We start from the raw sequence: 27578 nt of genomic DNA, 5'->3' as shown, positions 1-27578 counted from the left end.
TCTTTAGTAGACATATCTACAGAAGCCTTAGTTAATTATTTTTTAAATGAATTCCTAATGTAATAAAATATCATAAGTGACAGATAAACCTAACGTTAATGATACTGAAACAAAATATATATAAAAAAAAGTTACCTGACCTCTGACTCTCTACTCTGACACAAGTAATGCGAATTAGGAATTATAAAATGTAGTACAGTGAAATTTACGTACATTATATGGAAATAAAATCATGATGCCTAAAAACATTATACGTGTCAAACATTATCATTTTAAAAAAACAAGTATTAATTTTATGTTCTTAAGCCAATTAAGATACGTTAATTTAAAATGGTTCTTATAATTTAGCAGCTTTAATAAGCAATAGTAACTTGCCATACAAATTTTGCTTTAATTTAAAACTCACAAATTAAAATGTTACATACCGTTGACAATAATATTATACAAATCAACATAATTATTTTCCCTAAAAACTATCGATATCGACAAAATGATTGAGAACGCCTTCGCCACTACACTAGTTACAAAAATTCCCTTGGCGTGACGTCGTATATTGTACACGTCAATACTGCGTAGTTTAATTGTGAATTTTCGTTCTTCTGGTTCTTTTGCGTGAAGATCTAAGTTCTTTTAAGTCTTAATATATATAATACGTTAAAACAACTCACCAAAATGCTGTACCTTGAAGATTACTTAGAAAGTAAGATGTCCTTTGTTCTTCTCCTATGACGTAATACCCTGACAAATATGTTGGTAGCCTTGTGGCGTACCTAATAAAGTGGCGCGGAAGTTTAAAAATATGCATTGCGGTCAAGTGTTAACTTTATTATTTATTTATTTTCCAGTGATTGAACATCTCCCTCAAGAACTGAGAGATAGGTTTACTGAAATGCGAGAAATGGATTTATCAGTTCAAAGTAAGTGTTAATAAATAAGATTGCATAGTACTTAGTTAAATTAAATGTTAAAAAAAATGCAAAACTAAATTAAATTTTCATACCTATCAACAGATAACATGGATACATTAGAGAAAAGAGTGCGTACTCTGTTTGGTGGATGTAGACGTGGGAGAATATAAATACGAACAAGGCAAACACAGAATTTACAGACATCAAGCGAGGCTACAATAAAACTCTTGAGAAGCTGATGAAAAGATGGCACTGGCTAATCAGATGTATGACTTAGTTGACAGATATTTGCGAAGATTGGGTAAATATAATGGATCTCTCTAAACAAATTAAAGCAAACTTATGACTCTCACCTTATGAATCAAACTTATTTGTATGTATTTTACAGACACGGAGCTGCATAAGTTTAAATGTGAACTAGAAGCAGATAATAAGGGAATAAAACTGAACTTCTTGAGAAGCGCTCACTAGATTTAGATGTAAACCACCAATCACACCAGCACATCAAACAACAATCATTACAAGGATAACAGGTATGTTGTTTTATGGGTCAGAACAACTAATTTAAGTTCCTAAAATTTTTTTGGCAATCTAGTATAAGTAGGTAAATAAAATTATGAATGAATGGAATCTAGTTTTTCTATGTTCTATATGGGGGATAATATGAATGTGAAGCAATACAAACATATTTGGTACATAAAAGTGAATGGATAAAAAAATATAGCAACCAAGAAGGTTGTCATGAATTTATAGGACCCTTATTTTCCAAATAAATTGTTTAATGGTTTCTGAGTTCAATGTTTTTAACTGTCGTCACATGTAACAGGTACAGAATCCGAGCTGAAAAAGCGTCGTGATAGCTGGGGGAACCGTGAGTCCCGCGGTCATTCCTCTGGAATCTATCTAGAATGGACTCTGCCATACAGGTAGGAGTTAATTTGATGCAGTTTTCATTATGACGATAATATTCTGACGTCTTAATTGACTTGAACCACTCCGATTATAACTGAAAGTACATACTTTCGAAAAAAATGTTATACACAAAACATTGCCTTATGACCTGTTCTTAAGCAACATATTACAGTCAAATTAGTAGTTTTTACTTGTAAATAAATTTTATTTTTATTTTAACAGGCTGCTTTGGGACGCGAATCCTATTCTCTCGGACATGCTGGTAGTGCTATAGCTGCTGCAGCCAGTCAAGCTATAGCAGCCACGCAACAGGTAAGCATTCTGACCTTATTCGTCCCTTCCAGATATAAATCTACTTTTTGTAGCCAAGATTCTTGGGAATCAGAACATGAGTTTAAATTTTTAACATTACCAAAAGAAAAGAGTCAGTGAGGATTGCCTCTTATTTAAATAATAAATAATATATGATTTATATTTATTCTAGATGCAATATGGCCGCCGTACAGCCTCCCTGAAGGCGTCATATGAAGCTGTTGCTGGAGGAGAGCTGGCTCACCATGCTGCGCTGCAGACTCATCACACACACCATGATCATGGTAACACATAGCTTTTAGTATCCGATATGATTTTCTGCTAACCCTGCCCTCTTATAATCCATCTATATTTGCTTTCTTTATGCCATTACTAGCTTTTTGCCCACGGCTTTACCGGGTCGAGGTCGGTTTTATCGCGTTTCCAAGAGAACTCTTCAAAAGTCCGGGACAAAAACTATCCTATGTTGTTTCTCAAGGTCAATCCTATCTCTGTACCAAATTTCATTAAAATCCGTTCAGTGGTTTAGACGTAAAAGCGTAACAGACAGACAGAGTTACTTTCGCATTTATAATATTAGTAGGGATAGAGGGCTTCACGTCCTTTCAATGCTACTCTAAAATATAACGTAAGTTCAGAGTACTAAATATTTGTACTTTTACAGGTCATGGTATGTCTTCAAGCCACACTCCGAGTAACAGTGTTCATGGCCATCACACTACCTCTCATGGTCATAATAATTCGGCTTCTTCAACCAAAAGGAACAAACAAAAGTAAGTAACAGAAAAAAAAGGTTTAAGTGTTTTCTTCTTTACAAACTTCGTTGAAAACACTTGAATATTCCTTCCTTGGTTTGAGAATATTCGCAAGTAGCTCATTAATGGCTTAATTTACCGACTATTTTTGTTCCAGGAAAAGCAACAGCTACAGCTCTTCCAGTGTGGGTGCCCACACAAGCACGCAAGCTGTCGCATCGGCTGCTAGCCGTTCATCTTCGCCTACTGTTGTGTATGTTCCAAGAACTTTTATATTTGTCATTATTTTGTCGACACACATAATATATCTGTTTACGTCTCACTATACCTATAAATAAATATTTTCATGGGTTGTAGTAGACTAGAAAATAGATTAAAAACCAATATTGCCAAAAAATATAATCATTTTCATCAAAATGTACCAAACAATTCCTATCTGTTCTTGTTTTTTAGGGCCATGAACACTGTCGTCAACAACGTTGCTATAGAAGAACCAATGGAAGAGGAATGGACTTATGACCCCAATGAACCTCGTTATTGTATCTGCAACCAGGTGTCTTATGGAGACATGGTTGCTTGCGATAATCAGGACGTAAGTTTTAATTCCTCAGCGAATTTACTTCATTCATTTGGTAATTGTATACAAACAAATGTATTTTATCTTTTGCAGTGTCCGTACGAGTGGTTCCACTACCCGTGCGTCGGCATCACTGCCCCACCGAAAGGCAAATGGTACTGCCCTCAGTGCCAAACCAACATGCGTCGCAACCGCGCCCACCGAAAGAACTGAACTATCTGCGACGATGTTATTGCTTAATCTCACTGTAGTAATTATCGTTTATATGCCATTAATCATCATCCTACCTATGTATCTTATTCAATAAATAATTCCATGTGCATTCAAGTCTATTATTTAAGTACCACCGCCGTCCTTTTTTAGATAGCTTGGCATCGTATTAATCCTAGAACACATGCTTTTAAGAAACTAATAACTTTTTAAACTCGAAAGTTTTTTAAAGTTTTCTCGCCCGTAAAATCATTCGAAAATAAATCTCGTAAACAAAACTGTATTCCGATCCCAATTTCGCAAAATTGCGGCGCGGGTCGTAAGAAATGATACAATTATAACAATAAATAAAACGATAAAAATCCCGAAAACATTTCAGTTAATCCCCTTTAATCCAAATAAATACACCATTCAGCCTTGATTTTTTTGATTAAGTACATCCAACTTTTGATTTCTAGCTAAAATTCATGGACCTAATCAAATTTAGTAATATATATGGCAACATTGATCGAAGGTTATAGAATTTTCTACCAAGTAATTCATTCAACATTAAAGTTCTAGAACTGCTGCCCTAGCAAATTTTACACTCAATCATTCATTCATTGAAATCTGGTCAGACAGCAGTGTGTTGTGGTTAAAGTTAAAACTTCAAAGTGCAATAAATTGCTTATTACAAGTAGAGAATAGCGTCAATATATTATTTACAGTGATTCATTATATTGTGTCTTGAAAAACTATAGTTTTCCAAAATGTCTGAAGCAAGGATGAAGGAGGTAGGTTCTAGTTTTATATATTCATCATCAATTCAATAACATGCCGAATAACCTATTAAGATAAATATATTTATTTGTATACAGTTACGAAGCGATGTCGATGAGCTGAATGAGCTGTTGAAACTGGCGAAAAGGAAGCGTGCTCAAGATTTAATCTCATTAGAAGTGAGAAAATTGGAAACCGAATTGATTAAAATAAAGGAAACCATTGCGAAGAATGCTCAGGCTGAATCCACCCCGGCACCTTCAACAGCGCCTGCTCAGAGCAAGAGATATCAAATTAAATTAAACGGATATGGTAAGTAATCTTATGGAAGTGAAGATGACTTGCAACAAAGTATAAATTCTACCATCTTAAAATTATACTATTCACAAGCTGAATATCAATGTAGTATTCAGTATTCTATACTAACCTTGGAATAAATACATTATGAAAGATGCTCTAATGTACTATGTTGAGATATGAAACATCTTAGGTTTTAAAGTTTTGATATGAAAGCCTAATATCTAGATGCCTAAAACTTACAAAAGACAATTTAAAAATCAGCTACCATACCTAATTAAGAAATAAGATTCTGGATTTCTTATGAGAATATGAATATTAATTTTCAGGTTGGGATCAGTCGGACAAATTCATCAAAATATTCGTAACATTAAAGGATGTGCAATCTTTACCAAAAGATCAAGTATTCTGTAAACTCACAGAAAAGTCTATGGAATTACATGTTAAAGATTTGGATAATAAAGACTACCTCCTTGTTATCAACAAACTGCTGGACTCCATCAATGTTGAAGAGAGCTACTGGAAGCAGAAGACTGGTAAGAATGAAAATACTTGTTTAAGATTTATTTTAAAGTTAAATATGATTATGTTGTGAATTTATAATATATTATATTAGCCAGTGAAAAATAACGAAATTTGGATGCAATTTGTTCAATTGTAATTCTAGGTCTAATAAAATGTCAATTTGAAGAATTAAAAATTAAACACAGTCTACAAGCATTTTACATACTAAAATATGACTTCTTACAGATATGGTAGTGATATTCCTGGCAAAATCCCATCCTAATGTAAAATGGTCTCACATGACGGAACTTGAGAAGAAGACTGAAGATCAGCGCAACAACAAGATGAAGCCACCAACTCCTGACATGGACAAGTCTGACCCACAGGAGTCGATCATGAGCCTCATGAAGAACATGTAAGTGATACAATCATATCTCTATTTGATAGTTGGTAATTAAAGTTTATTGTTACTCCTATACGCACCTTAAAAATGTATAATGTAAGGTAATACTGAAACTTGTTAAATAAGAGAAATCTACTTTCACTTTATAGATTTTTTACTCACTTTATAGATTTTTTAGTTTATATGACTTCAATGCAAGCCTTGAACAAAGCAAAGAATATTTCTTTAGTTGACATTCATTTGGAAACAGTATTGTATTACAAATCTTGTTTTGATGCCCATTCTGTCATTCATTTAAATATATCTACTATCATTTCAATATATGGCTAGTATTCTAATGATAAACATGCATTATCTTGTAAGGTGACCCTTACAACCTTAAGAAGACTATGATATATATGAAAAATTGTTTGTTATTTATAATTTCATCTAAATTCCAATTCTAGAACAGGATTGAATGATCACTATTGCATTTTTATTGTTTGGATGAAATATCTTGATAATGTTATATTAGAATCATATTAGTCAGATTAAAGTGACAATAAAATGATAAGCAGTTTTTCTGGTCAATAATTTATGATGGTTATATAATATGTTTATTTACTAACAGGTATGAAACTGGTGATGATGACATGAAGAGAATGATTTCAAAGGCCTGGTATGAAGGACAACACAAGAAGAAAGATACATTAGATCTGTAAATGTGTTCAACTTTAATATAGTATGTGCGTAAAATTTTATTTTTAAGGAAAATAAATCAGATTTTTGTAAAAATGGGTTTCATTTTCAATTTAATTAAAAGTGTAAGAGAAATGGTTCTACTCATTTATGCGTTGGCGCTGTGTGTTATTATTAATTACTGAATCATTAATGTGAGTAGCACAAGAGAAAAAGATAAATTATTGGAATTGATCACCAAGGCTACTGCAATTAGTAAGTGTGCAAAGTTACATTGGCTGTAGAAAGTTAGGGTTTCGTTGGATATCTTGGGGATAAATAATAAAAAAGTATTATAACACACAATATTTATTTCTTTATGAATAATACATTAGAATAGAGATCATAACATTGAATCTAATAAAATCTACAAGATAAGTATTGATTAAAATGTTTAGTAGAATTACATAGTTTCATAGCTTAGTCCACCTTGATGGGATTGTAGTAAGAAGTCGCGGGTAACCAGCGGGACCTGGAAACAAAACAGTTTTTTAGACGCTTATAATGTGAATACTGAAAAGAGGTGCTTGGCGAATTTAATACATACATCATTTTGCTCTTTTCGGGAATGCTTGGAGTCATCATTTTTATGAACAGAGCACACAAGTATGCGCCTTGCAATGAGTATAAGACGTATTGCCAGGATCCACTCATGGCGTCCTCATTTTCAGTTTTGCCATTAATGTTAGCGATTGTCCTAACGTTTCGTGATCGGCCCACTTCTTCACGGTCCCGATTTTCATTTTGATCACGACGGTCAAATCTGCCGCTTTCTGCCTTAATTTCTCCGTAGTTTTGACGGTCGGCTGAACGGGCTCTTCGGTCTGCTCTATCAATAGCAACTACTCTGTTTAATCGTGATTCTGATCGCCGTTCTTTGATCTCACGAATTTGTCGAGATAACCGCACATTTCGAGTGTTTCTATTGTCACTGGATACACGACCAATTTGATTATCTTCACGACTTTCTTGTCGCTCTGAAGTTACCCTTGCATTATCTCGGGAGTCACGATTCATCCTCTTATCTCTTACTTCACGGCGACCATCAATAGTCCTTTCATTAACGCTATCTCTGGACCGATCAATCCTTCGTTCTACTTGTACCCTTTCACGCGACACTCGACGGACTGTATTTTCCCGACTGTCAGCCCTAGCTTCTCGGATTATCCTCTCAGCTCTCATTTCACGACGTTCATCGCCATTCCTAGCGTTTCGAGCCATCCTCCTGTCTTCACGGGGACTGTCAACATTTCTGTCTTTTAAGCGGTCGGTTCTCTGATCACCTTGTTCTCTTTCATGGGATATTCGACGGTCTGTATGTTCTCGGCTTTCAGCCCTAGCTTCTCGGATTTTCCTTTCAGCTCTTATTTCACGACGTTCGTCACGTGCTTCAATACTATTTCTATGTTCGACTTGTAATCTTTCACGACCCATTCGGCGGTTAGCGTTTTCTCTACTCTCTAAACGGCGATTTTCAACATTTGCGCTTAGTCGTGCCTCACGAATATTTCCACGTTCGAGTTGTAACCTTTCGCGGGTCATTCGACGGTCAGTATTTTCCTTATTGTCAGCCCTAACGTCTCGAGCCGTCCTTTCGTCTCTAGCCTCCTGACGTTCATCAGCGTTTCTCTCAGCAAGAGTATTCATAATTCGTGCCTCACGATTATTCCTACGTTCGACTTGAAGTCTCTCGCGAGCCATTCGTCGTTCAGTGTATTCTTTTTTAACGGCCCTAATATCTCGAGACATCCTTTCATCTTTGGCCTCTCGACTTTCATCAACTTTCCTTTCGGTAAGGGTATCTATAATTCGTGCCTCACGAGTATTTCTGCGTTCGACCTGTAATCTCTCACGAGCAATCCGACGGTCAGTATTTTTAATACTGTCAGCCCTAACATCTCGAGACATTTTTTCGTCTCGGAACTCTCGACGATCATTTGCATTTCTTTCGGCGAGGATATTTATAATTCGTGCCTCACGAGTATTCCGACGTTCGACCTGAAGTCTCTCGCGACCCATCCGACGGTCAGTGTTTTCTGTCTTGTCGGCCATAGCATCTCGAGAAATCCTTTGATCTCTTACTTCTTGTCGGTCATCTAAATTCCTTTCATTCACGGTATTCGTAACTCGCGTATCACGTACATTACGCCGCTCGCTCTGTGATCTCTCTCGAGACATGCGACGGTCTGTGTTTTCCCGAGCTCCTCGAGTCATCCTCTCATCTCTCACCTCTCGACGCTCATCAACATTCCTTTCATTTAAAATATTCCTTACGTTTGTTTCACGGCCATTTTTTCGTTCTAGCCTCTCTGGTGACATTTGTCTATTGTTGTCCCGAGTGTCTCGAGAAATATTTTCGTCTCGTACTTGTTGACGATCATCGAAATTTCTTTCGTCTAGATTTCGAATGCTTGCCTCACGTGTAATTCTTCGTTCCACCTGAAATCTCTCTTGAGACATGCGACGGTTTGTATTTTCCATCTCGTTAGCCCGGACATCCCGTGCTCGGCTGGTTTCTCGGCGTTCATCGATATTCCTGCCATTTAGCGTATTCGCAACTCGATCCATCTGAAATGTTTCACGAGAAATTCGACGTTCTGTAACTCTAGCATCACGAGAAACCCTTTCGTCTCTCGCTCCTTCACGAATTTCTACTTGGATCCTGTTATTCCTTGATTCAGGGTTATTTCTTCGCTCGGCTCTTTGAGACATACGACGGAAAGTATTTTTCCTTATGTCATCCCTGGCACTAACATCTCGTGTCATAGCTTCTCTGTTATCCCTGCGGGCAACCTGAACTCTTTCGAATCTCCGGTCAGCATTTTCTCTTGTCAATTCAGAGTCCCTAAAGTTTTCAGCCTTAGAAGATCGTTCAAATTTGGTTTTTGGTAAGGTTGGTAGCATGGTGACGTTTTCTTTGTTCTCTTCTTCCCTTGATTCGAGTCGGATCCTTTCGGTTAGCCTGGTATTTTCAGAAATCATTTGCCTTTGGTCACCCAGACGCTCCGATTCTCGGCGTTCATTAATATTGGCGCTTGTTATACGATGAGTTAATGATTCACGTCGTGCAACGCTTAACCTATCCCGTTCAACAAAAGAACGACTAGTCAAATAGATAGTTGCGCTGTCCCTTGTCTGCCTTATCATATCACGAGTTTCTCTGTTCGGCGCAAACCGCAACTTTCTCAGCCTAGTTCCTTCTCGCATTTCAGATTTAGATGGACGCTCATCACTAAGACGGTTTACGCTGTTTCTGGTTGAAATATAACGCAGGGAATCGTCCTGAGTATTACGTCGGTCTTCGGCATCCCTGGGTGAACGATCGACTACCCTTCGAGTTTCGTATTTTAAATCCCGAACGTTATCAAAAATTCTGTCCTTGTCGTTAGTTTCCAGACCTCCGCGATTCAGATGGTTATCAGATCTTTCGAAGCGACTTTCAACTCGAGATGATCTGGCTGTTACCGCAGGGTATCTTGCAGACCTCTCTTCGCCGTCTCGTATGGATCTTCCTCGGGAAAGGCGACTGATAACAGATTCACGCTGTCTCAGTGCATACCGACGATGCTCACGAATTTCTGTACGGTCGTTTAGAAGGCGCAGAGCAGATGTAGTTTCGGGGTAGTGGCGTCCATGAAGTAAAGTCTTCGTATCGCGAAAAGCGGTGCTTGGTTGACGCTCACAACACTCTTGCCTTCCATCAACGAGGTTACGCTCGGTGAACGTTGCAATCGGTTGAAAAACCGCGACTACCGCAAGTAGTAGTAAACGCCAGTAATTCATAGTAACTGTGTACTATATTTTTTGAGACTTCTTCCTGTCGCGATGAATTCGTTGGAAGTGTACCGTTGGCGGTCGCTTCCGAACTGAATTGTGAAGATCTGGGACCGCCTTTTATACAGCTTCGGAACTGTGTCGATCTAACGCATATTAGGCGCTAGAACGCATTCAATTTTCAGCTTCCCACACGCAAAAAGATTTCTTTGTAGCTCGAATGATCTAGATCCTTGGGTTAAACATTATTTCAGGATATTTTCTAAATTGTAAACATAACTACGGCCATAATAGACGTGTTTATATATGTAATCCTAATATTTTTCATTGTTACCCAGTATGCTTACCCAATTATGCGTTTTCGTTGTATTGGAATACAACATATACTTTTTATAAACACATTTACTTTCGAATTAAGTGGCACCTCTTCTTAAATCTTCACGCTTGTTCACTTAGGGTAAACTTTCCTAAATCGTACTTTTTCCTAAAACGTACCCCATCGAGTTCTCGTTTCGTGAAACTGCAGTGGCGACGCAAGTGCTAGAAAATGAAACTACTAGTTGGCATTGTTCCGTGATCCGAGCAACGACTCCATGCTGCCGCTCCTTTTAAAATTATTCAAAAAGTAAGTAATTCTGCTGTTTTCAAGTAATATTTTTGGTTCATTCATAAGGTTTTCAATTTTCTTCACGCTGGGTTATGTAACTTCGAAGCATCTTTTTTGATTCTATACATAATTGCGTTTTAAATTACTGTACATTTATGTTTAAGCCTGACAGCCATTTTGTTACGCGCCAAATTTGAAATCCTTAGTTAACTTGTGCCTAATTCGTACTCATCACTTTGTTCTATTTCGTACCGGTACAAATTAGGAATAATTGTTTCTTTTTTTTGTTTAAGATCGACATGGCTAAGCGACGATACAAAACTTGGTCAAGTGACGATATGGAAAAAGCCCTCAGTGCTTATAAAGATGGAAGTTTAAAATTTAATGAAACTTGTCGTGTATTTAATATTCCAAAACCGACATTTCGGCGTCATTTAAAAGGATTGAATATGCACGAAGGAATTGGACGTCCGAAATATTTAACAAAAGCAATGGAAGACGAACTAGTTAACCATATATTGGAATTAGAATCCAGATTTTTTGGCGTTACCATACGTGATTTACGCCACTTAGCATACCAATTAGCGGAAAAATATGGTTTGCCTCACAAATTTAATCCGGAAACTAAACTAGCTGGGTGGAAATAGTACTATAAATTTTTAAAAACCCATCCTCAAATATCTTTAAGGACTCCAGAACCGACATGCATGGCTCGCTGCAAAGGCTTTAACAAAAAAAACCGTTATGGAGTTTTTTGATAAATACGAAGCTCTTCTTGATGAAGGAAAATTTACGGCCCAGCAAATTTACAACGTGGACGAGACTGGCTTGAGTACAGTGCATAAGCCATAGATTATACACTAATACTGGTAGCATAAGCCTCAAAAAGTTCTAGCTCTTAAGGGTAAACATCAAGTTGGTGCCGTTACTAGTGGTGATCGGGCTTGAACACAACATGTATCTGCTGTATGAACGCTGCCGGAGAATTCATTCCACCTATGCTAATATTCAAACGTAAAAGAATGACGGACGATCTTAAAAGAGGAGGACCACTAAATACAGTATACACTTGCTCTGAGAGTGGCTGGATAACTTCTGAGTTATTCGTCGATTGGTTAAAGCATTTCATAAAGTCTGTAAAGCTGCAGATATCCAAAGAAAAACAGGTTCTTCTCATTTTAGATGGGCATTCCACGCATACTAAAAACTTGGATGCCATTAACCTTGCACGAGACTATGGTATTGTAATGCTGTCCTTGCCACCGCACACCACACATAAACTTCAACCATTAGACCGGTCATTTTTTAAGCCACTGAAGCAAAATTTCAATGCTGCTTGTTCATCATGGATGAGAAATCACCCAGACTCCGTAATTAAGCAGGCAAACATATCAGAAATTTTAGGGATTTCTTATCCTCGAGCTGTCTGTATGGAGACAGCCATACACGGATTTGAATCTTGTGGGTTATGGCCTTGCAATCGATTGAAGATCAGAGATGACGAATATGTTATACTGGAAGATAATTATGAAGAGCTACTAGATGTAGGGCCATCAGTTAGCTCCCATTCGACTGTGGCAGCGGAATCTGTAATTGAAGTACAGAATCAGCCAGCGGCATTGCCATCTGATATTACACCAACGAAGACCCCTGCAGCAGTGACATGCAACCCACGACAGTGAGAGTCCGAAATCAAACGCAATTCGAGCAACCATACAAAGCCTTTCTCCATTGATTAGTCTACATAAGCCAAAAAGGGTAGTAAAAAATAAAACAACATCTCAAGTACTTACAGAAAGTCCTTATAAAAAAGAATTAGAAAATAAGTTAATAGATTCAAAAAATAAAAAACCTAACGAGTCAAAAAAGAAGGCTGTATGTAAAAATTTAAGTGGACAAGAAGTCGTCAAGAGGAAGAAATCCGAAGAAAGAAAGGTTACGAAGAAAGCAAAAAAAGAAAAGGAGAACGAAGAACAAAGCTGGTATTGTTTCTTCTGTAAAGAGAATAAAAAAGAAGACATGATACAGTGCACAGAGTGTGAAACCTGGATTCACGAACTTTGTGCCGGAGTTGACAAAAATGCACGTAATTTTATTTGTGATGATTGCAAAGAATTAGAAACAACAATAAGATATGCTATGCATACTTAAAATGTTAAATTTATATTAGAAATTATACCACAGATCTCGACAAACTAATCAGATTAGTTAAGCAATATAGTTACTATTACTTATGTATGTCAATTACTGTGATTATGAGACTGATATTAATCATAGGATCTTAAGTTTGTTATAGAGATATACGGGTACGATTAAGGAATATACAGGTACGTTTTAGGAAGATTTAAGCCTAAATCGTACCTTTTCCACTTTTTTTTTATTTAATTATTTCTAAGAAGTTATCTAAGTTTGAGTTCCATTTGTTATTTTTGTTGATTACTTAATAAATAAAGATTCTTGAAACACCAATTGAATGTTCATTTCTTATTTATATTTCCAAATAAGTAGCATATTCTCTTAGGGGGTACGAATAAGGCAAGTTTCCCCTATCGCTAAGCGATTAATATTAATTCACATTTTCCCAGGGTTTCCGTAGTGTTCTCATACAACATTAAATACTTACATCGTTACGAATTTCAGGATTATAAATGATATTCTAAATCATAGTTAGTATAAATTCTCTAGGATCAAGTAGTTTCAGGCGTGTTGTGTTGCCAGTATTATCACTGGACACAGCTGCACAAGAAAATTTGTCCCCGCGCGTAAAATAATTATCTGATTGAACCCGCTGGAGCAATAAATAGAATCCATAAATTGATTTTGTATGACGTCAATGTAGAACACGTTGTTTAAGGATAGGTATTTTTCACCAACAATTTATGATTTTTATTAAAAAACAAAGGAAAAATGCGAATGCACTTTTGTCATGAACAATAAATAGGTATTTACTCCAACTGAGGGAGTAAGAAGGACCACGTATGATTTTTTAATGAATTTTGTTTCAACAAATTTTTTCTTTATGTTTAGTAAGGTTTCCTTGGCTGAATTGGTAAATATTACCGCGTTGTGTATGTACCTATGTTCGTTCGGTCGAACGAACGACCAAACGTATCGGATATAAAAGGTTTTCAATAATTAAACTCTATATCCCATCGTTTTAGGGTCTCTTACCATATTATTATGACTTATTACTAATTAAATTATTACTTACTTTCTATTCCTGTCTGGAACTCCGTTATTCTCTTAGATACTAATGCAGAATAAATTTCATAATATATTATGATCATAGAATTTTAATTTTAATTATTGTGCGGCTGTTCCTACGACCGACGTAAGTACTTACCGCATACTTTAAATGAGCGAAACGACTCTGATCAATCTTATAATAATTATTAAGATACTAGCTTTTGCCCGCGACTTCGTTCGCGTGGACTTCAGCTCAATAAAAAATGGTTATTGTGGGTTATTCCTAAGAGATAAACATATACCATCACGAACTTTTTTGTAGACCTTTTTAAGTTGTACAATACTGTAGTACATTGTTTTGGTCTATCTTGTAGGATTCAGTCAGCGTTTGCAATGTAAGCGCAAAAAATGTGTTTTTTTACGACCTCACATTAGAAACCTCAAAAATTGTAGCCTATGTGTTATTCTGATGTATAAGCTATATTGTGGTAAAGTTCCATTCAAATCCATTCAGTAGTTTTTACGTGAAAGAGTAACAAACATCCATACATCCATACTTACAAACTTTCGCCTTTATAATAGTAGTAGGATTATAAAAGATGGAGCTAATTTAGCCACCCCATTTCAATTAAACGAGGTTCCATAAATAAATAATTTAAAGAAACTTGAAATCGTTTTTTTACATGTGTTCTTATCCTATTAGTATCAATAGCCTCATAATAATAACTGTTGTGGCCTTTTATGTTGTAAACAGTTTCTTTGCGTACATCATCATTCAATGTAGTAAACTGCGTGCACATTACAACTTGAGACAGAGAAAACTACATACCTAAATGGAGAAAGCTGTGTTCAAATTTCATCAAAAGATTTCATGATAAATTGAATTTAAAAAAATCACTTCGTGGTCGTACAGTATCGTTAACTTGAATGTAAAGACGGATAGTCGAGTGGCTGAGGTCACCACGCCATACGCACAGAGTGCAGTGTCGCGGGTTCGATCTCCGTGTAGGCCAACCATTTGTGTGATCCACGAATGCCTGTACCGAGTCTGGGTGTCTCTGTGCATGTGATTTAAATGAGTGTGAACCATTTAAATCACATGCACAACACTTTTTTTTAATTATTGGTTTAGAAATGTATTGAAAATTAAATAATAAGTTGTGATTGATACATAATAGTACCTACAAGTGTTTGATTTACCAAATAAAAAAAATATAATTTAGTTTTTGGATCTCATTTGGAAGTCGCTACGGATAATATGCGAAATGGTAATATGAAATTACAAGTTACTTGGTTTTTTTACGAAAAGTTGTAGTTTTTTGTATATTAATGGATAGGTATTTTTTAATTTGTCCCGCAAACATAAATTGACCAAATTACAGTGAATGAAACTTACGCGTGACGTCACGATTGAGTATAAATTTTACAATATCGTTACGTCACAAGCCCCCTCTCCTAAACTTTAAAGCACTTAATCTTTGTCAATCCTAATTTTTCTGAAAAAGGAAAAAACGTGTCTCATACTTTTCAATTATCTAACTGATGAGATTTTTTCTTTTTATACCCAGTTATCATCCCTATTCGCTTAAATCGCAAGGTCTATTCAGACAGGTAGAAGTCAGCTTACGAAAAACAATACCCAAGCCACTCGAAAATTGCTGATCATTATTCACCTTTCTGAAGCTGATACGACGAAAACCAACAAATATGCCTTACAGCTTGCTGTTATTCATCGCAACTTACCTTTGAACAGATGTAGTTACTAAATTGATATAGTCTAGTATTATTACACATTTATTCATTTTGATCTTTTTAGCCGAATACAGAATAGGACCCAAACCTAAGTGATATCTCTAGTTGATAGGTAGTAGTAGTAGTAGTATCCGAACCTCATCCGGGTAGCTTGTGAGGTTATTTTTTTAAAAAAAAGGCCCATATATGCCATTAAGTATGGAAGATGACATCATCCAAATGCCAGCCTCGGTTCCTCATAGTGGCTCGGATACGAGTAGCCCAAGAATTAGAGTGACGCCTTGTGTTACTACCACAACTTGAAGAGTCGACTGTGAAGGGCCACCGCGTAGATTGCGGGCGCAATGCACGCAACATTTCCACTGATTTAGATAATAACGTTTTATCATTTGTTCAGTCGAGTCTATCGAAAACTGAATAATAAAAAAAGATTCGACGAACGTCACCAAGACAAAATGGCCGCTAGGGGCCTAGAAAATCTACTCGTCTTTATTGAAAAACCCTATACATCAACCCAGTCTAGTGTTTCATAGCTTAACAAAACACTTCCTGATATAAGCTTGTACTTAATGCTACCATCCATTTTTAATACGTATTAGGAGCCCTGAGTAATGGATTGCATGACCTCAATCAATAATCTAAAATGAATTGTTACAGAAGCCATGGACAACTTCGGCATAAGCTTCAAATGAAAAGGGGTGATCCACTGATTACTGGAATAAGGAATTAGACTACCATTTAGGTATAGAATGTTTAGTTGAGATGTTAATAATCTAACTGAGGTACTGCTTACATCAGCAGTCAAACCTCCCTACTACAATAAAGTGTGGATAATAAGCAATAGGTAACAGTAATTTACGAATGTCTTTATACATATAGGTAGGTAGGTACTTAGGGTTATAATTAAAATGAAATTCAGAGATTGGGCAACCAAAGGTTTTTTTATTTAATCTTAATCCTAGTTGTATCCATAGGATTGGATGACTGCGGTGAATGGTGCTGTCGTCTTTGCAACCTTCTCGCCGGATTCCTTGGTGATACGCTGTAAAGATATTGGCTCTATTAGAAACAATTCCTAAATTATAGTATTGATTCAGGGTAAAAGAATATTGATCAGTGCAGAGGTTTTTTCATTTGTACTCAAATAATGTAGGTAAGAATGTAATCATCATAACAATAATGGATCATTAAATTGCAATGAACATATAGAAGTAGATGTGCTATTACAAACCTTAAGCTTCTTCTCGAAGGCCATCTTCTTTACAGATTTGATCTTTCTCTTGTCCTCAAGTTTGCGGACGACTTCACGGTACTTCCAGCCGACCTCGTGGGACAGGCGACCAACGTGACAGTACTGGAAAAGATAAATAAATTCAATTTCGATTCTGAAATTTCATTTCTATAGCCAGATAATATTAAAGTCTCAGAATATAATAAATTATGCAACATGGTTATTCAGTCGCAAATTACCCAAATGAAACATCATTGAAAGATAATTTAAACAAAGATATTAAAAAATTGTTGCACTTCTTTGCTAATGCTTTTTGTTGTTTTTATGAAGCAATACCTATAAAATGACATGTTGCTAGGTTCAGAAGGCATTTCATAAGAATTAGTAGTGCCATGGCAATATGTCGCCTGTGGCTGCTATCAACAGTATGAACAATCTAATATACATAAGGAATATGTTTAGTTATACATACCTTGCGGCCGGGCTTCAGGCAGAAGACGCGGAGCGCAGCGGGTACGACAACGCGGCGGCGGTTGTCGTAGGGAGGTGGGCACCCGTCGTACGCGCGAAGCCTCCTCAGCGCGCTCTTTCCACGCTCAGTCTTGTGTGGGATCATGCCTGGGAATGATATTGTCATTAGTATCATGAAATAGGGCATGGCAGGGAATTGAATGATTATTGAGCTTCATAATATAGTTTCTATCACAGACATCAAATAATGTAGGTAAAAGAGTAAATAATCATAAGCGAAACATAGAAAACATAATTTCGAGCTAGTATGCACAAAAAAATGAGCAGGCAACCATACTATACATACTAGACAATATTTGATGTGAATCACGGTTTCAATAATAGAAATCACAGATACCATACCTCTGACAGTCTTCCACAGGATCTTGGAAGGTGCTCTGAAGTGGAAGGGTCCACGAGCGGGGTTTACATTGCACCTCTTGCGAAGGAATGACATGAACTTCAACTTGTTCCTGAAATTTATTAATTTGTTAAGTATCCAGCACTGTTGGGATCACATTACAAAATAATTGAAATAATGGATCAGTCAATAGAAAGTAACAACATCTATTTAAAATATTCAGTCGCAAATTACCCAAAAATAACATCATTTCAAACTATTATAAGCAGTTTTGCAATATGGCAAATAGAGCAGTTGAATCTATTCCGGCATGTGGTGTAAACACTATATTATTATCATGTGGTGTTTATCATCTGTTAACTTTATTTAATTAAAAGTTGAATTTTTTCATCCCTCTATCAATGATAGCCCAAGCTGGGCGATAAATGGTTTTGGAAAATAGACACTTAGGTTAACCTAGCTATGGTCTTACCTGAAGAAGTTACCAGACATGTTGATCTGCTCACATCGCACGACCACGACTTTGTTACCTTCCAACAGGACCTTAGCAATGACTGCGGCCAGGCGGCCGAGCAGATGGCCACGGCCATCGATCACTATGGCCTGGAATACGAAATATCACACTGGTCAAACACCGTCGCTGACATACCGCATAACCTCAAAATAGTTAACGCTTTTCGCATTTCTGAATTCCTCTGGACGTAGTTTTAACAATCAGAATTTTCTGGTAATATTACGAGAGATAATGGGAACAGCTAGAATCATTTCTAATACTTGTTCTATTCGTAACTGAGTACAAAACACAAGGTAGCACGTGTGATGCATGGAGATCTTCAGGTTTAATAAGTTTTCACACAATGGTTTTGAGAGAAATTACTGGTTACGTAGCACATAATGATTTAATATAAATTTTTACGTCCACTAAAGTATATTTAGCTGATTTTTATATTTTTTCCTCTCACCTTATTGCTAAAGCCCGTCATTTTCACGACAACAAAACGGAAAAGGATAACTTTTTAAAACAATATGGCTACCGGACGGACCTCAAATAAATGTTGCCATTGTTGGGAGACAAGTAGTCGATTTTTAAATCTGACACAAGTTACTATTTTTTTGAAGTGTTATAATACTAGAACTCATTCTCATTAGGGTAACTGAAATTTTGACGTTTGACAGACGAAATGTTTTGGCTGAAATCCAAGTCAAACTCTTAACTCAACATTCAACAAGTTTTAAAAATTACGTGTACGTAAGGCACTGGATGAATTAAAAAGTATTAATTAGAAGAATATGGTATTAAACAGTTTATGTTGCTCAAGATAACATAACAGTCAAAACATGGAGATTCCTTACAGGAAGATAATGATTTACGTTCTAACGTTCGTGGCCTATGCCTATACTGGTATGGGTTCTAGTATGTTACGAAATTTGAAAGATGCCGTATTATCAGCCGAGTCTGTTTTTGGTGATATGTTTTAAAAACGTCATAACTGTGGCTGAGAAGTTTAGATCTTTACACGAAGTTTTTGATGCGGCCGTTGAAGAAGAGTGCATTTTCAATTGTCCAGAAGGTAAGAGATACTTTGAGATTTAAATTCAGCAATAGGAGTTCTATTCGTAGATTTTTTAAATGCAATATATTCCTTTTTTTTCAGTTCGACATACAATATATTTATAGTTATTGTAAAAACTGCACACTGCAAAACAATCCCCCAAAACGTAAATATGTTGATATTTTCTTTTATATTTCAGGAGGCAAACCAGTGCGTAATAGAAATCATGTCCCAACATCTGATGGTTGTGGTTCTCTTGGTTTTGAAATAGCATCAGAATACTTACCTCTTGAAGAAATGACAAAATGCTGTGATACCCATGATATATGCTATGATACATGCAACAGTGGGAAAGAAACCTGTGAACTGGACTTCAAGAGATGTCTGTACAACTACTGTGATTCATATAAATCTGTTAATGTAGCAGGGGATACTATTACTAAAGGTATGTAAAATATTTATTACATTTAAAGCTTATAGAAAATTGTCTCAAGTTAATGTCACAGTAAATGGCTGAGATAAACTTGCATGTGATCAATGGCAGATGCATATAATATACAATGTTTATCAGAAAAAATATGGTATATCTTAAAATTAGGTAATATTGTACACTAAAATTTTGTGAATTTTGTATGCTTTATTGGCTAAAATAGAAATAAGTAATGGTTTAACATGTGATGCAATCTTTGTGTGAGATATTGTTATAAATATGAAAAAAAAATTAAGATTTTCAAGTAGCTAAAACCAAAATCAGTGTGTTTAATACTTAACTTTTACCATTTCAGGTTGCAAAACAGCTGCTAAACTACTGTTCACTGGTACATTAACACTAGGCTGCAAATCATACTTGGATGCGCAGAAGAATGCCTGCTACTGTCCACCACAGAAAAATAACAAATATAAGAAGTATCCAGGAAGCGGGGATTTATAGTTATAATATTCTTGCCAAGACCTGTAGACAAGTTACATTTTCCTGAATGCTAATTTCATGCACTGTTGAATCCCTCCTACATTTAGATTAACAATCTCCAGTCACTTGTCAGAAACTAAACAATTTTCCTTCATTTGTTGTTTTCTATGATGATGTAGCTATGTCTAGGCCTTTTGTAGTATTAGCATTAATTTGCCATTCTCCAAAGAATTTTTGTTTAACCTTAAAATTGTGATACTCCTAAGATAAGTATTTTGTTTTATTTATTTGATGATGTTAAATATTGGTTGTTAATATTTGATGTTAATTGTGAACTATTTCAATAATATATCTATTGATGATTTTCTTTACGAGAGATAATTTGTTTTACAAGCCTGTACCAATAGGGATAAACTACTGGCTTCACATCATAAAAAAAATATTATTTCGCCAGAATAATGATTCCAAATGTTCGGCAATTATTACTATTACACTACGCCTTTATTTGCACACAGATGTGACGTTACTCGTAAGTTCGCTTCACTGAATAATATTTCTATTTATTTTAGAAGGGTAAATAAAAAATACGCACCTAACCTATCTAATATACAAATAGTGCCAATTTTCATTCATTCATCAGCAATTTTAATTAGTAGCATTAGAGTGCAGTTTATCAAACTCTTGCTTCTGATGAATAAATCTAATTATGAATATGTCGTCGAAACATTCGTAGCTGCTATTCTTTAAGTGTAACAACATTTATTTATAAATCTTTGTATCCTCAAATAAGCATGAAAATCAGTAAATAGATATACAAAATATGTTGTTCTGTGCTCTGCTCCAAAGATATTAATTAGTCTTCTTAAACGTTGGAGGTCAAGTTGATTAATTGAGTAAATGGCACTGAACATGTGGAAGCTAAAAGCCTATTTGTTTTTGTTCATGTAATTTTAGGATACAGAGAATCTTTGTATAAAAGTAGTATAGTAAGTTTTTACAATCGAAAAAAGGTTTTGTTAGTGGATTGTGTTTTTTTCCTTATGCAGTTATATATTTTTGGTATAAAAAATAAAAGTTGTGATTGTTCATTATCAGTTTATTATTTTAGCGATAAAATTAACATCTTATTGTTGGAATTACACCTTAATATTAAATAATTTATTTGCTAAATTTTGATTATGGGGCTTCTTAAAATCTCATGCAAGCACTGGAAGGATGAGCTAACCATCACATTTCAAGTGGCTATAATTAACCCTTTAAGAGGGGTCAGGCCTTTATAGATACACAAACTACAAAATGGACGCATAATCAAATACATATTTTATATTTCAATATGTTGAGCGTATAAAAATAATTCATTACAATGTAAATAAATGCATGTAAAAATATTTTATAATAGATTAATTTATTGTTTGATCTTAGTGATTTTTCCTTAGCATCAAATCAAAAACGTGAGCGATTGCTTATTACAGTTCTGATTACATATACATTCTATGTGAGAAGTTCTTTTATTTCTTCTTTTTCAGCAGCTTCAAGATATGGTGTTCCATCTGGGGTTTTTCCGTTTTTAGACGCACCCTGTAATGAAAAAAGGCATCATTATGAATTAGTCATGAAGAATGTTAAAGTAGAAAAGTAATTTAAAATAGTGATTTATGACTACTTTTACCATTTAAAGAGGGTTAGTAGGTCAATCAATCTTGCAATGTAGATACTTGAAATGTATTTCATCTACAACTTGAATTAACATATCTTGTCAAACTGCAAAATTGCAAGTCATGCATTAATTTTGGGACTGCATAATTATCTGTTGATCCTACTTACATTTTTGAGCAGTGTCTTGACACAGTCTGTGTGGCCTTCCCATATAGCTGCCAACAGCACTGAGATGCCATGCTTATCAACCATCTGGAAATTATCATTTCACTGATAACATAGTTTGTTACTCATAACAACTTTATTGTACCTAATATTATGTTTTACTTACATTCGGATCTGCACCCTTGTCCAGGAGATAGTTTAATACAGCTGTTTGACCATAATCCGCAGCATAGTGTAGAGGAACTCTTCCATCAATTAAGGCATTGACATCTATATTCTGTAAAAGACATTATCCTTATACAGAAACTTGTTTACTTTACTTTAAAATTTACATTGGTGATATTTCAAGTAATGTATGTACGTCGTATCTCATTTCAGACTTTTAAGGCAATTCTCGGCACATATTGAAGGCTTATGACACCGCTCTGTGAATAATAATTACCTATAACATCCTACCTGATTATATCTATTGATCTAAGAAAATACGGCATTGACGTTGAAACTCAAATATAATACATATAACACTGAGTCATATTATCCAATTACTTTAATTAATAATACACCACGATTATAAATTATAATTAAAACATCGCTTTCTCTTGCCAACGACAAAATATTCATATAGGAAAATGGGCAATGAAATTCACCAATATTATTAGTCCTACCTTATTTTCGACTATGTCTTTGACTTGGTCTATGTCGCCGTTTTTTGATTCCCCAAACTAATTCACTCATTTTTACGTACTTTCTAAATGCTGTACAATATTTTCTTGATAAACTTACAGCAGAACCGAAATAACAATGGTTATGGCGTTCATTGACATGACATCTGTCAAAAATAAGGATGTTGACGATGAACTGTTGTTGAGATCTAGTAGGTATCTTTCACATTATTATCAGATTTTGACGAATTTAATGATGATTATGGGCTTGAAGTGCTCATTTCCGTTGCAAAAACACGCGTTTAGGCAGTTTTCAAAAAAAGTAGAATAATATTGAATTATTATGCTATCAGTTTAGAATAATTAATAAAAAAAAACAAGCTTACTTTGTAAATTTCCTACTTTTAACTTTTAATAATTGGAAATTTACCATGAGGCAATCAAGTGATTAATACATATTATACTCACTTACCATTTAAGTATGATTAGGTACTAAAGGAATTCACTAAGGCAATCTGATCAATGTTTCAGTTTATAGTTCTATATAATTATTTCCGATTTTATTTTGGTATTAAAGAAACGGTAAATACCCAGAGCCAGAAACCAAAGCGCATGTTTTATTTTCTCATTTGCGGAGTTTGAGGGTGGATATGACGTTTCATTTGACGTTGACACTCCGATATAAATTTGAAAAGTTTTGAAACTTGTTTTGTTGTTGTGAAATTAAACCTTAACGGACTTAGTGCAAAACTTTGTACTGCGAAGTTTAAGTTGTAAGAAATATGAAAGAGCCTTTTTGAAGATCTGGCTTCACTGCCCCAAGATGCTCGTGAGGCAACAAAACACGTATTGGTAAGTATTAAAATAATGTTCTTGTTCGTATTTAGTCCTTGTTTTTCTTTAAAACTTTCTTGACTTATTTTTTATCTAAGGGCCTTCTGCTGGACAAGATTCATCCGTTGATACTTCGCCTTCGCAATAAATTGTCGTGTTATGAAGAAAACGAAAATAACGTAGCAAGGGTACGCGATGTCTTCACACTGTGTTCCAGTCAGATAAATAAATGCCTGATTTATATTTTTGATGTTTTTAAACTGGAATATAAGCACCATACATATTTACAGGTAAAATACATATATTTAATTTACTTTAGTTACAAATAAAACTTGCATTAAAAGAAAATAGTTTCAGATTTTTTTATATTTATTTATTGACAGAATATTGTTCTTATATTACAGGAGAGTCGCCAGTACACTCTGGAGAGACTATCATGGTGTATGAACAGATTATTATCAATAGAAAGTTATCTTGAGGAAACATCTGTATCATCAGACTTGAGTGAATCTGCTGATGATTCTTTCAATACAACTACAATGTACTTTGTCAACTGGATTGACCATACATTTGAAATCCTTGGTAAATTGGCTGATATCATTTATAAAACTGAGTACAAGGAGTCTGATACTTTATTTATTCAATGGAAGGATGATGTAAGTAACTCCATAAACACCCTTCATAAAAACATAACTAAAAAAGTTTTTATTAAAGCAAAAAAAAAATGGAGAACATTATTCTGAATTTAAATCTCATATAATGCTCATAGAATAATTACCATCCCTAATATTATAAATGTGAAAGTAACTCTGTCTATCTGTCTGTTACGCTTTCACGTCTAAACCACTGAACTGATTTTAATGAAATTTGGTACAGAGATAGAGTTGACCTTGAGAAAGAGCATAGGATAGTTTTTAACCCGGACTGTTTGAAAAGTTTTCTTGGAAACGTGAGATAACAGACCCCGATGCGGGCGAAGCCATGGACAAAAATCTAGTTATTATTATAAATGTTTTGTATGTACCTCACATGTATGGTTTTTTTGTAAATGATTGCAGATGGTTGAGTGTGTGAGTGCGCTCCATGTTTCTATTGATGAGCTGCTGTTGTCCGCTATGACTCTGTGCAGATACTGCTTATCTGATGATCAACATGTAGTGAAGGCGCGCTGCCAAGTGGTATGTGTACTTCAATGTACTTTTACACTGGACAAATAGTTTGTACTAAAGTTTTGTGATTGGTTAATTATATAATGTAAAAAATGCAGAAACATTAAAATAGCTAACAACATTTATTTGAAAATAGAATACTTGAACTCTCTCTACACAGTTATAAAAAAAAGTATTGATAATCTCATTTATTATTTATTCTCATTTTTCTTTACCTCTGATTCATTTGCAGGTCCTACGAGAAACAAAATCTCTGTTGAGTGAATTGATAAAAGGAGACTTTAGCTCAGTAGTCAAGGCCACACCAGAAACACTGAAACTACCTATAATGCCTTCAAATGTCAATGTCCTTATTGATGTCTTAAAAGATGTACTGTATGCATTAGAAACTAACACAAATACTGCACTTCTAGCATTAGTCAGTCACTGTTTCAGTTATATCAAGTCTCCTATAGCAATATTGAAGAATCATTTTAATAATAATGCTAAGGGAACTTGTCCTTGTCTGATAAAGAGTGAAGATGAGGTGACTGAAAATTGTTCATTTGTGAAGGACTTTGATTTGTACAATGAGAGATTGTTGCAAATTGGAAATTTTGCTGTCAGTTGTTCTTCAGACCAGAATAGTGAGTAGAATACCATTTTTTTTGGGACATCCATTGTTCGATACTATTTTAATAATCGATAATGTTATTTGTCTTTCTGGACCAGGATATCTTCTGAAACACAGTGTTCTTAATAATTAAATATATATTTTAATAACAATGGATATTTCCTTAATTTTTTTCTTTCTTTCGTCGGGATTAGAAAATAAGCAAAGATTTGGGTATTCAAAAGACGTTGTGCTCAATGTGACTAAGTAAGAAGCTCACAAGGCGGTTGTTCATGACAATTTTACTGTTTCAGGAATTGTGACACTCCGCAGTGGTCTAGCAAGCCTTGAGGCCCTAGATCCACATTTAGTGCCGGCATTAATGATGTCAGCAGACAGTCACCATGCTGCCCTCATGATCAACTCTTGGACTCATGAAGTTCAAGAGATTCGAGACAGCGTCTTTTTGATTGTTGATCCAAGTGCCTTTGCTGAGGTAACTTTAGCTTTAAGATAATAATAATATCTTAATTTAAGAAAGTTACAGAATAAGGCCCAAACGTTGCTGTGGCAATAAACCCTATCCCTTCAATAAAAATAATTTGATATTAAGAACGAAAGAAGAATAATATATTATTGATATTAAAGATCTTTGTATCCTCCCCTTTTCAGAAAACGAAACAAATGATGCACCAGAAACTCCTAGATGTGTTAAATGAGGGTAGTTACAAGAATGCAGATGTGTGTTCTGTGATTAATTTGGGATGTATGGTTTCTGACTTCTTCCATGTATATGACAAGCTTGAGCCTGATGCTTTGGGCCACCATGATAAACTGCTAGTTTTACTGGGTGATTTGGATAAAGGTATAATGTACTATTTTTTTAAATGTATTTTTGACGTCCTTAACGAGTGTAAGTAGAATAAAATAGAATACATTTATTACTTCTGGTAATTCATTACAAAACAACATACAACAGCAAAAAGATAAATATTGTTAAACGTAGATAGGTTTATAAGATTTAATTTTATTATTTCAGTTCAAAAGGAATGCAAGATCGTTAGCAACCTACTGAGTTCTGGTGACGACTATGTTTATGATGTAAAGATGCCTAAAAATGATAAAGTCTCGTTAGATCAACTTTTAAAACGTCTCAAACTCATGTACACACTGGTTACTAGAATACATGCCTTACACCATCCTAAGGACGCTGACGACCAATGGCTTGGTTGCGAAGGCGAGGAGGAGCCCCAAATTGTGAATAAAAACGCAACACACACTATCCTTAAGAATTATGATACGTACGTAAACTCGCCGAGAAAACTCCTGAACAATATGACTAGAAGCGTCTTTGCGAGAACTAATGTACGCTCATCAACAAGGAATGTACCTTTAGCAAAATTAACGAAACACCTAAAGACAAAAATGTGTACGGAACTCAGTTTTTCCGTTCAATTGGATCGTCTATTTAACTCTGAAGATTCGAATGTTGATTCTTGTGAAACGAAAGAATTGTTCGTGAACAAACAGCTGGACCAAGTGAGAGATTCGTCTATTTCAATATTTTACAACTTCTCGCCGATAAGGAACCGGCCGTCGTTGAGAAAAGCCGTTTTGAGTAGGCAGTGTAAAATGCCTGTCAAAAGGGAGGTAGACATTAATATTGAAAACAATGATACTTACGATAATGGTCTTATGGACGAAACGACAAGTCTTCAAATTACTGGCAAGTATTTTAAAATATTATATTCTTGAAAAAGTTTAATTACTACTAACTTCTAGTAAATTTTGCTCGAATAGAATATATTGATTATATTATCAGCCACGCAAGCCATGCTCTCACAAAAAAACAAAATCACTGCATCTATTTGCTGACACCCATAAACTGTATTTACTTTAAAATTATAATATACCTGGATTAATTGAACTCGTATTATTTTACAGATATACTGAATCAAATGAACGACATGACGAGCGTTTTATCCACCACAAAACCAAGTTTACCAAAAGCAGACAAAGGCGAGGCAACAAGCTATCAACAAAACGAATCAAAAAATGTCCTAAGAATCAATGTAAACAATCAAAATATTGTGTCCAAACATGTTTGGAACATTCCCGTGAACGCCAGTGTGGTAGAGATGCCTTTGGAAGACAGTGCAGCGAATGTCACTCAACCATCCAACGTGAATACGTTAGAACGAATTCATGATCTAGACTACGTTGAGAGCAAACTAAACAGTTTAAAATCGCAGTTGGAGACTA

General features: G+C 35.2%; 6 protein-coding genes, 1 long non-coding RNA gene, 1 other non-coding gene and 1 pseudogene across 8 annotated transcripts; 5 read left to right on the top strand and 4 right to left on the bottom strand.

Moving 5' to 3' along the window:
• Nucleotides 1-506: 506 nt before the first annotated feature.
• On the top strand, nt 507-3786 carry LOC113507779 (annotated as a pseudogene).
• Nucleotides 3787-4254: 468 nt separating this feature from the next.
• LOC113507780 (calcyclin-binding protein-like) lies at nt 4255-6411 on the top strand. The gene is made up of 5 exons (XM_026890706.1): nt 4255-4447; nt 4532-4745; nt 5060-5266; nt 5481-5649; nt 6248-6411. Exons 1-5 carry the CDS (start codon nt 4424-4426, stop codon nt 6336-6338), a joined length of 705 nt encoding a protein of 234 aa, XP_026746507.1. The 5' UTR covers nt 4255-4423; the 3' UTR covers nt 6339-6411.
• A 76-nt stretch (nt 6412-6487) lies between these two features.
• Nucleotides 6488-10498, bottom strand: LOC113507781 (trichohyalin-like). The gene is made up of 2 exons (XM_026890707.1): nt 6902-10498; nt 6488-6826 (listed from the first exon to the last, which is right to left on the bottom strand). Exons 1-2 carry the CDS (start codon nt 10135-10137, stop codon nt 6775-6777), a joined length of 3288 nt encoding a protein of 1095 aa, XP_026746508.1. The 5' UTR covers nt 10138-10498; the 3' UTR covers nt 6488-6774.
• Nucleotides 10499-10587: 89 nt separating this feature from the next.
• LOC113507782 lies at nt 10588-11358 on the top strand. The gene is made up of 2 exons (XR_003401917.1): nt 10588-10753; nt 11029-11358. It is a non-coding gene; the product is annotated as an uncharacterized LOC113507782 (long non-coding RNA).
• Nucleotides 11359-16595: 5237 nt separating this feature from the next.
• On the bottom strand, nt 16596-18846 carry LOC113507777 (60S ribosomal protein L13a). Its single transcript, XM_026890704.1, has 6 exons — nt 18738-18846; nt 18248-18378; nt 17778-17887; nt 17377-17522; nt 16905-17027; nt 16596-16715 (listed from the first exon to the last, which is right to left on the bottom strand). The coding sequence occupies exons 1-6, from the start codon at nt 18756-18758 to the stop codon at nt 16632-16634; spliced, it is 615 nt and encodes a 204-aa protein (XP_026746505.1). The 5' UTR covers nt 18759-18846; the 3' UTR covers nt 16596-16631.
• Nucleotides 17583-17656, bottom strand: LOC113507783. Its single transcript, XR_003401918.1, has one exon. It is a non-coding gene; the product is annotated as a small nucleolar RNA SNORD34 (small nucleolar RNA).
• Nucleotides 18847-19113: 267 nt separating the features above from the next.
• Nucleotides 19114-20614, top strand: LOC113507776 (group XIIA secretory phospholipase A2-like). Its single transcript, XM_026890702.1, is given in 4 exon segments — nt 19114-19248; nt 19250-19346; nt 19528-19773; nt 20114-20614. Coding segments are annotated over 4 exon segments (624 nt in total). The 3' UTR covers nt 20260-20614.
• Nucleotides 20615-21623: 1009 nt separating this feature from the next.
• LOC113507778 (myotrophin-like) lies at nt 21624-22888 on the bottom strand. The gene is given in 5 exon segments (XM_026890705.1): nt 21624-21816; nt 22063-22146; nt 22226-22336; nt 22725-22769; nt 22771-22888. Coding segments are annotated over 5 exon segments (351 nt in total). The 5' UTR covers nt 22795-22888; the 3' UTR covers nt 21624-21729.
• LOC113507775 (serendipity locus protein alpha-like) lies at nt 22861-27575 on the top strand (the record flags this gene model as incomplete). Its single annotated transcript, XM_026890701.1, has 10 exons — nt 22861-22937; nt 23513-23573; nt 23654-23845; nt 23960-24211; nt 24614-24733; nt 24957-25350; nt 25631-25812; nt 25989-26181; nt 26356-27042; nt 27261-27575. Coding segments are annotated over exons 1-10 (2473 nt in total), but the record flags the coding sequence as incomplete, so codon positions are not given.
• Between the last annotated feature and the right edge of the window lie 3 nt (nt 27576-27578).

The sequence above is a fragment of the Trichoplusia ni genome, unplaced genomic scaffold, assembly GCF_003590095.1.
Source record: "Trichoplusia ni isolate ovarian cell line Hi5 unplaced genomic scaffold, tn1 tig00003138, whole genome shotgun sequence".
Classification (NCBI taxonomy): Eukaryota; Metazoa; Arthropoda; class Insecta; order Lepidoptera; family Noctuidae; genus Trichoplusia; species Trichoplusia ni.
The sequence above is the reverse complement of the archived record's forward strand: the minus strand, read 5'-3'. Positions and strand labels throughout refer to the sequence as shown.

Excerpts from the sequence above, each read along its gene's own strand:
- LOC113507780 (XM_026890706.1), top strand. The coding sequence starts at position 4,424 with ATGTCTGAAGCAAGGATGAAGGAG. Across the intron at positions 4,746-5,059 it reads AATTAAATTAAACGGATATG|GTTGGGATCAGTCGGACAAA; the intron begins GTAAGTAATCTT and ends ATTAATTTTCAG. Across the intron at positions 5,650-6,247 it reads ATGAGCCTCATGAAGAACAT|GTATGAAACTGGTGATGATG; the intron begins GTAAGTGATACA and ends ATTTACTAACAG.
- LOC113507781 (XM_026890707.1), bottom strand. The coding sequence starts at position 10,137 with ATGAATTACTGGCGTTTACTACTACTTGCGGTAGTCGCGGTTTTTCAA. Across the intron at positions 6,827-6,901 it reads CCCGAAAAGAGCAAAATGAT|GTCCCGCTGGTTACCCGCGA; the intron begins GTATGTATTAAA and ends TTTTGTTTCCAG.
- LOC113507777 (XM_026890704.1), bottom strand. The coding sequence starts at position 18,758 with ATGACGGGCTTTAGCAATAAG. Across the intron at positions 18,379-18,737 it reads TGACGGGCTTTAGCAATAAG|GCCATAGTGATCGATGGCCG; the intron begins GTGAGAGGAAAA and ends TTCGTATTCCAG. Across the intron at positions 17,888-18,247 it reads ATGTCTGGTAACTTCTTCAG|GAACAAGTTGAAGTTCATGT; the intron begins GTAAGACCATAG and ends AATAAATTTCAG.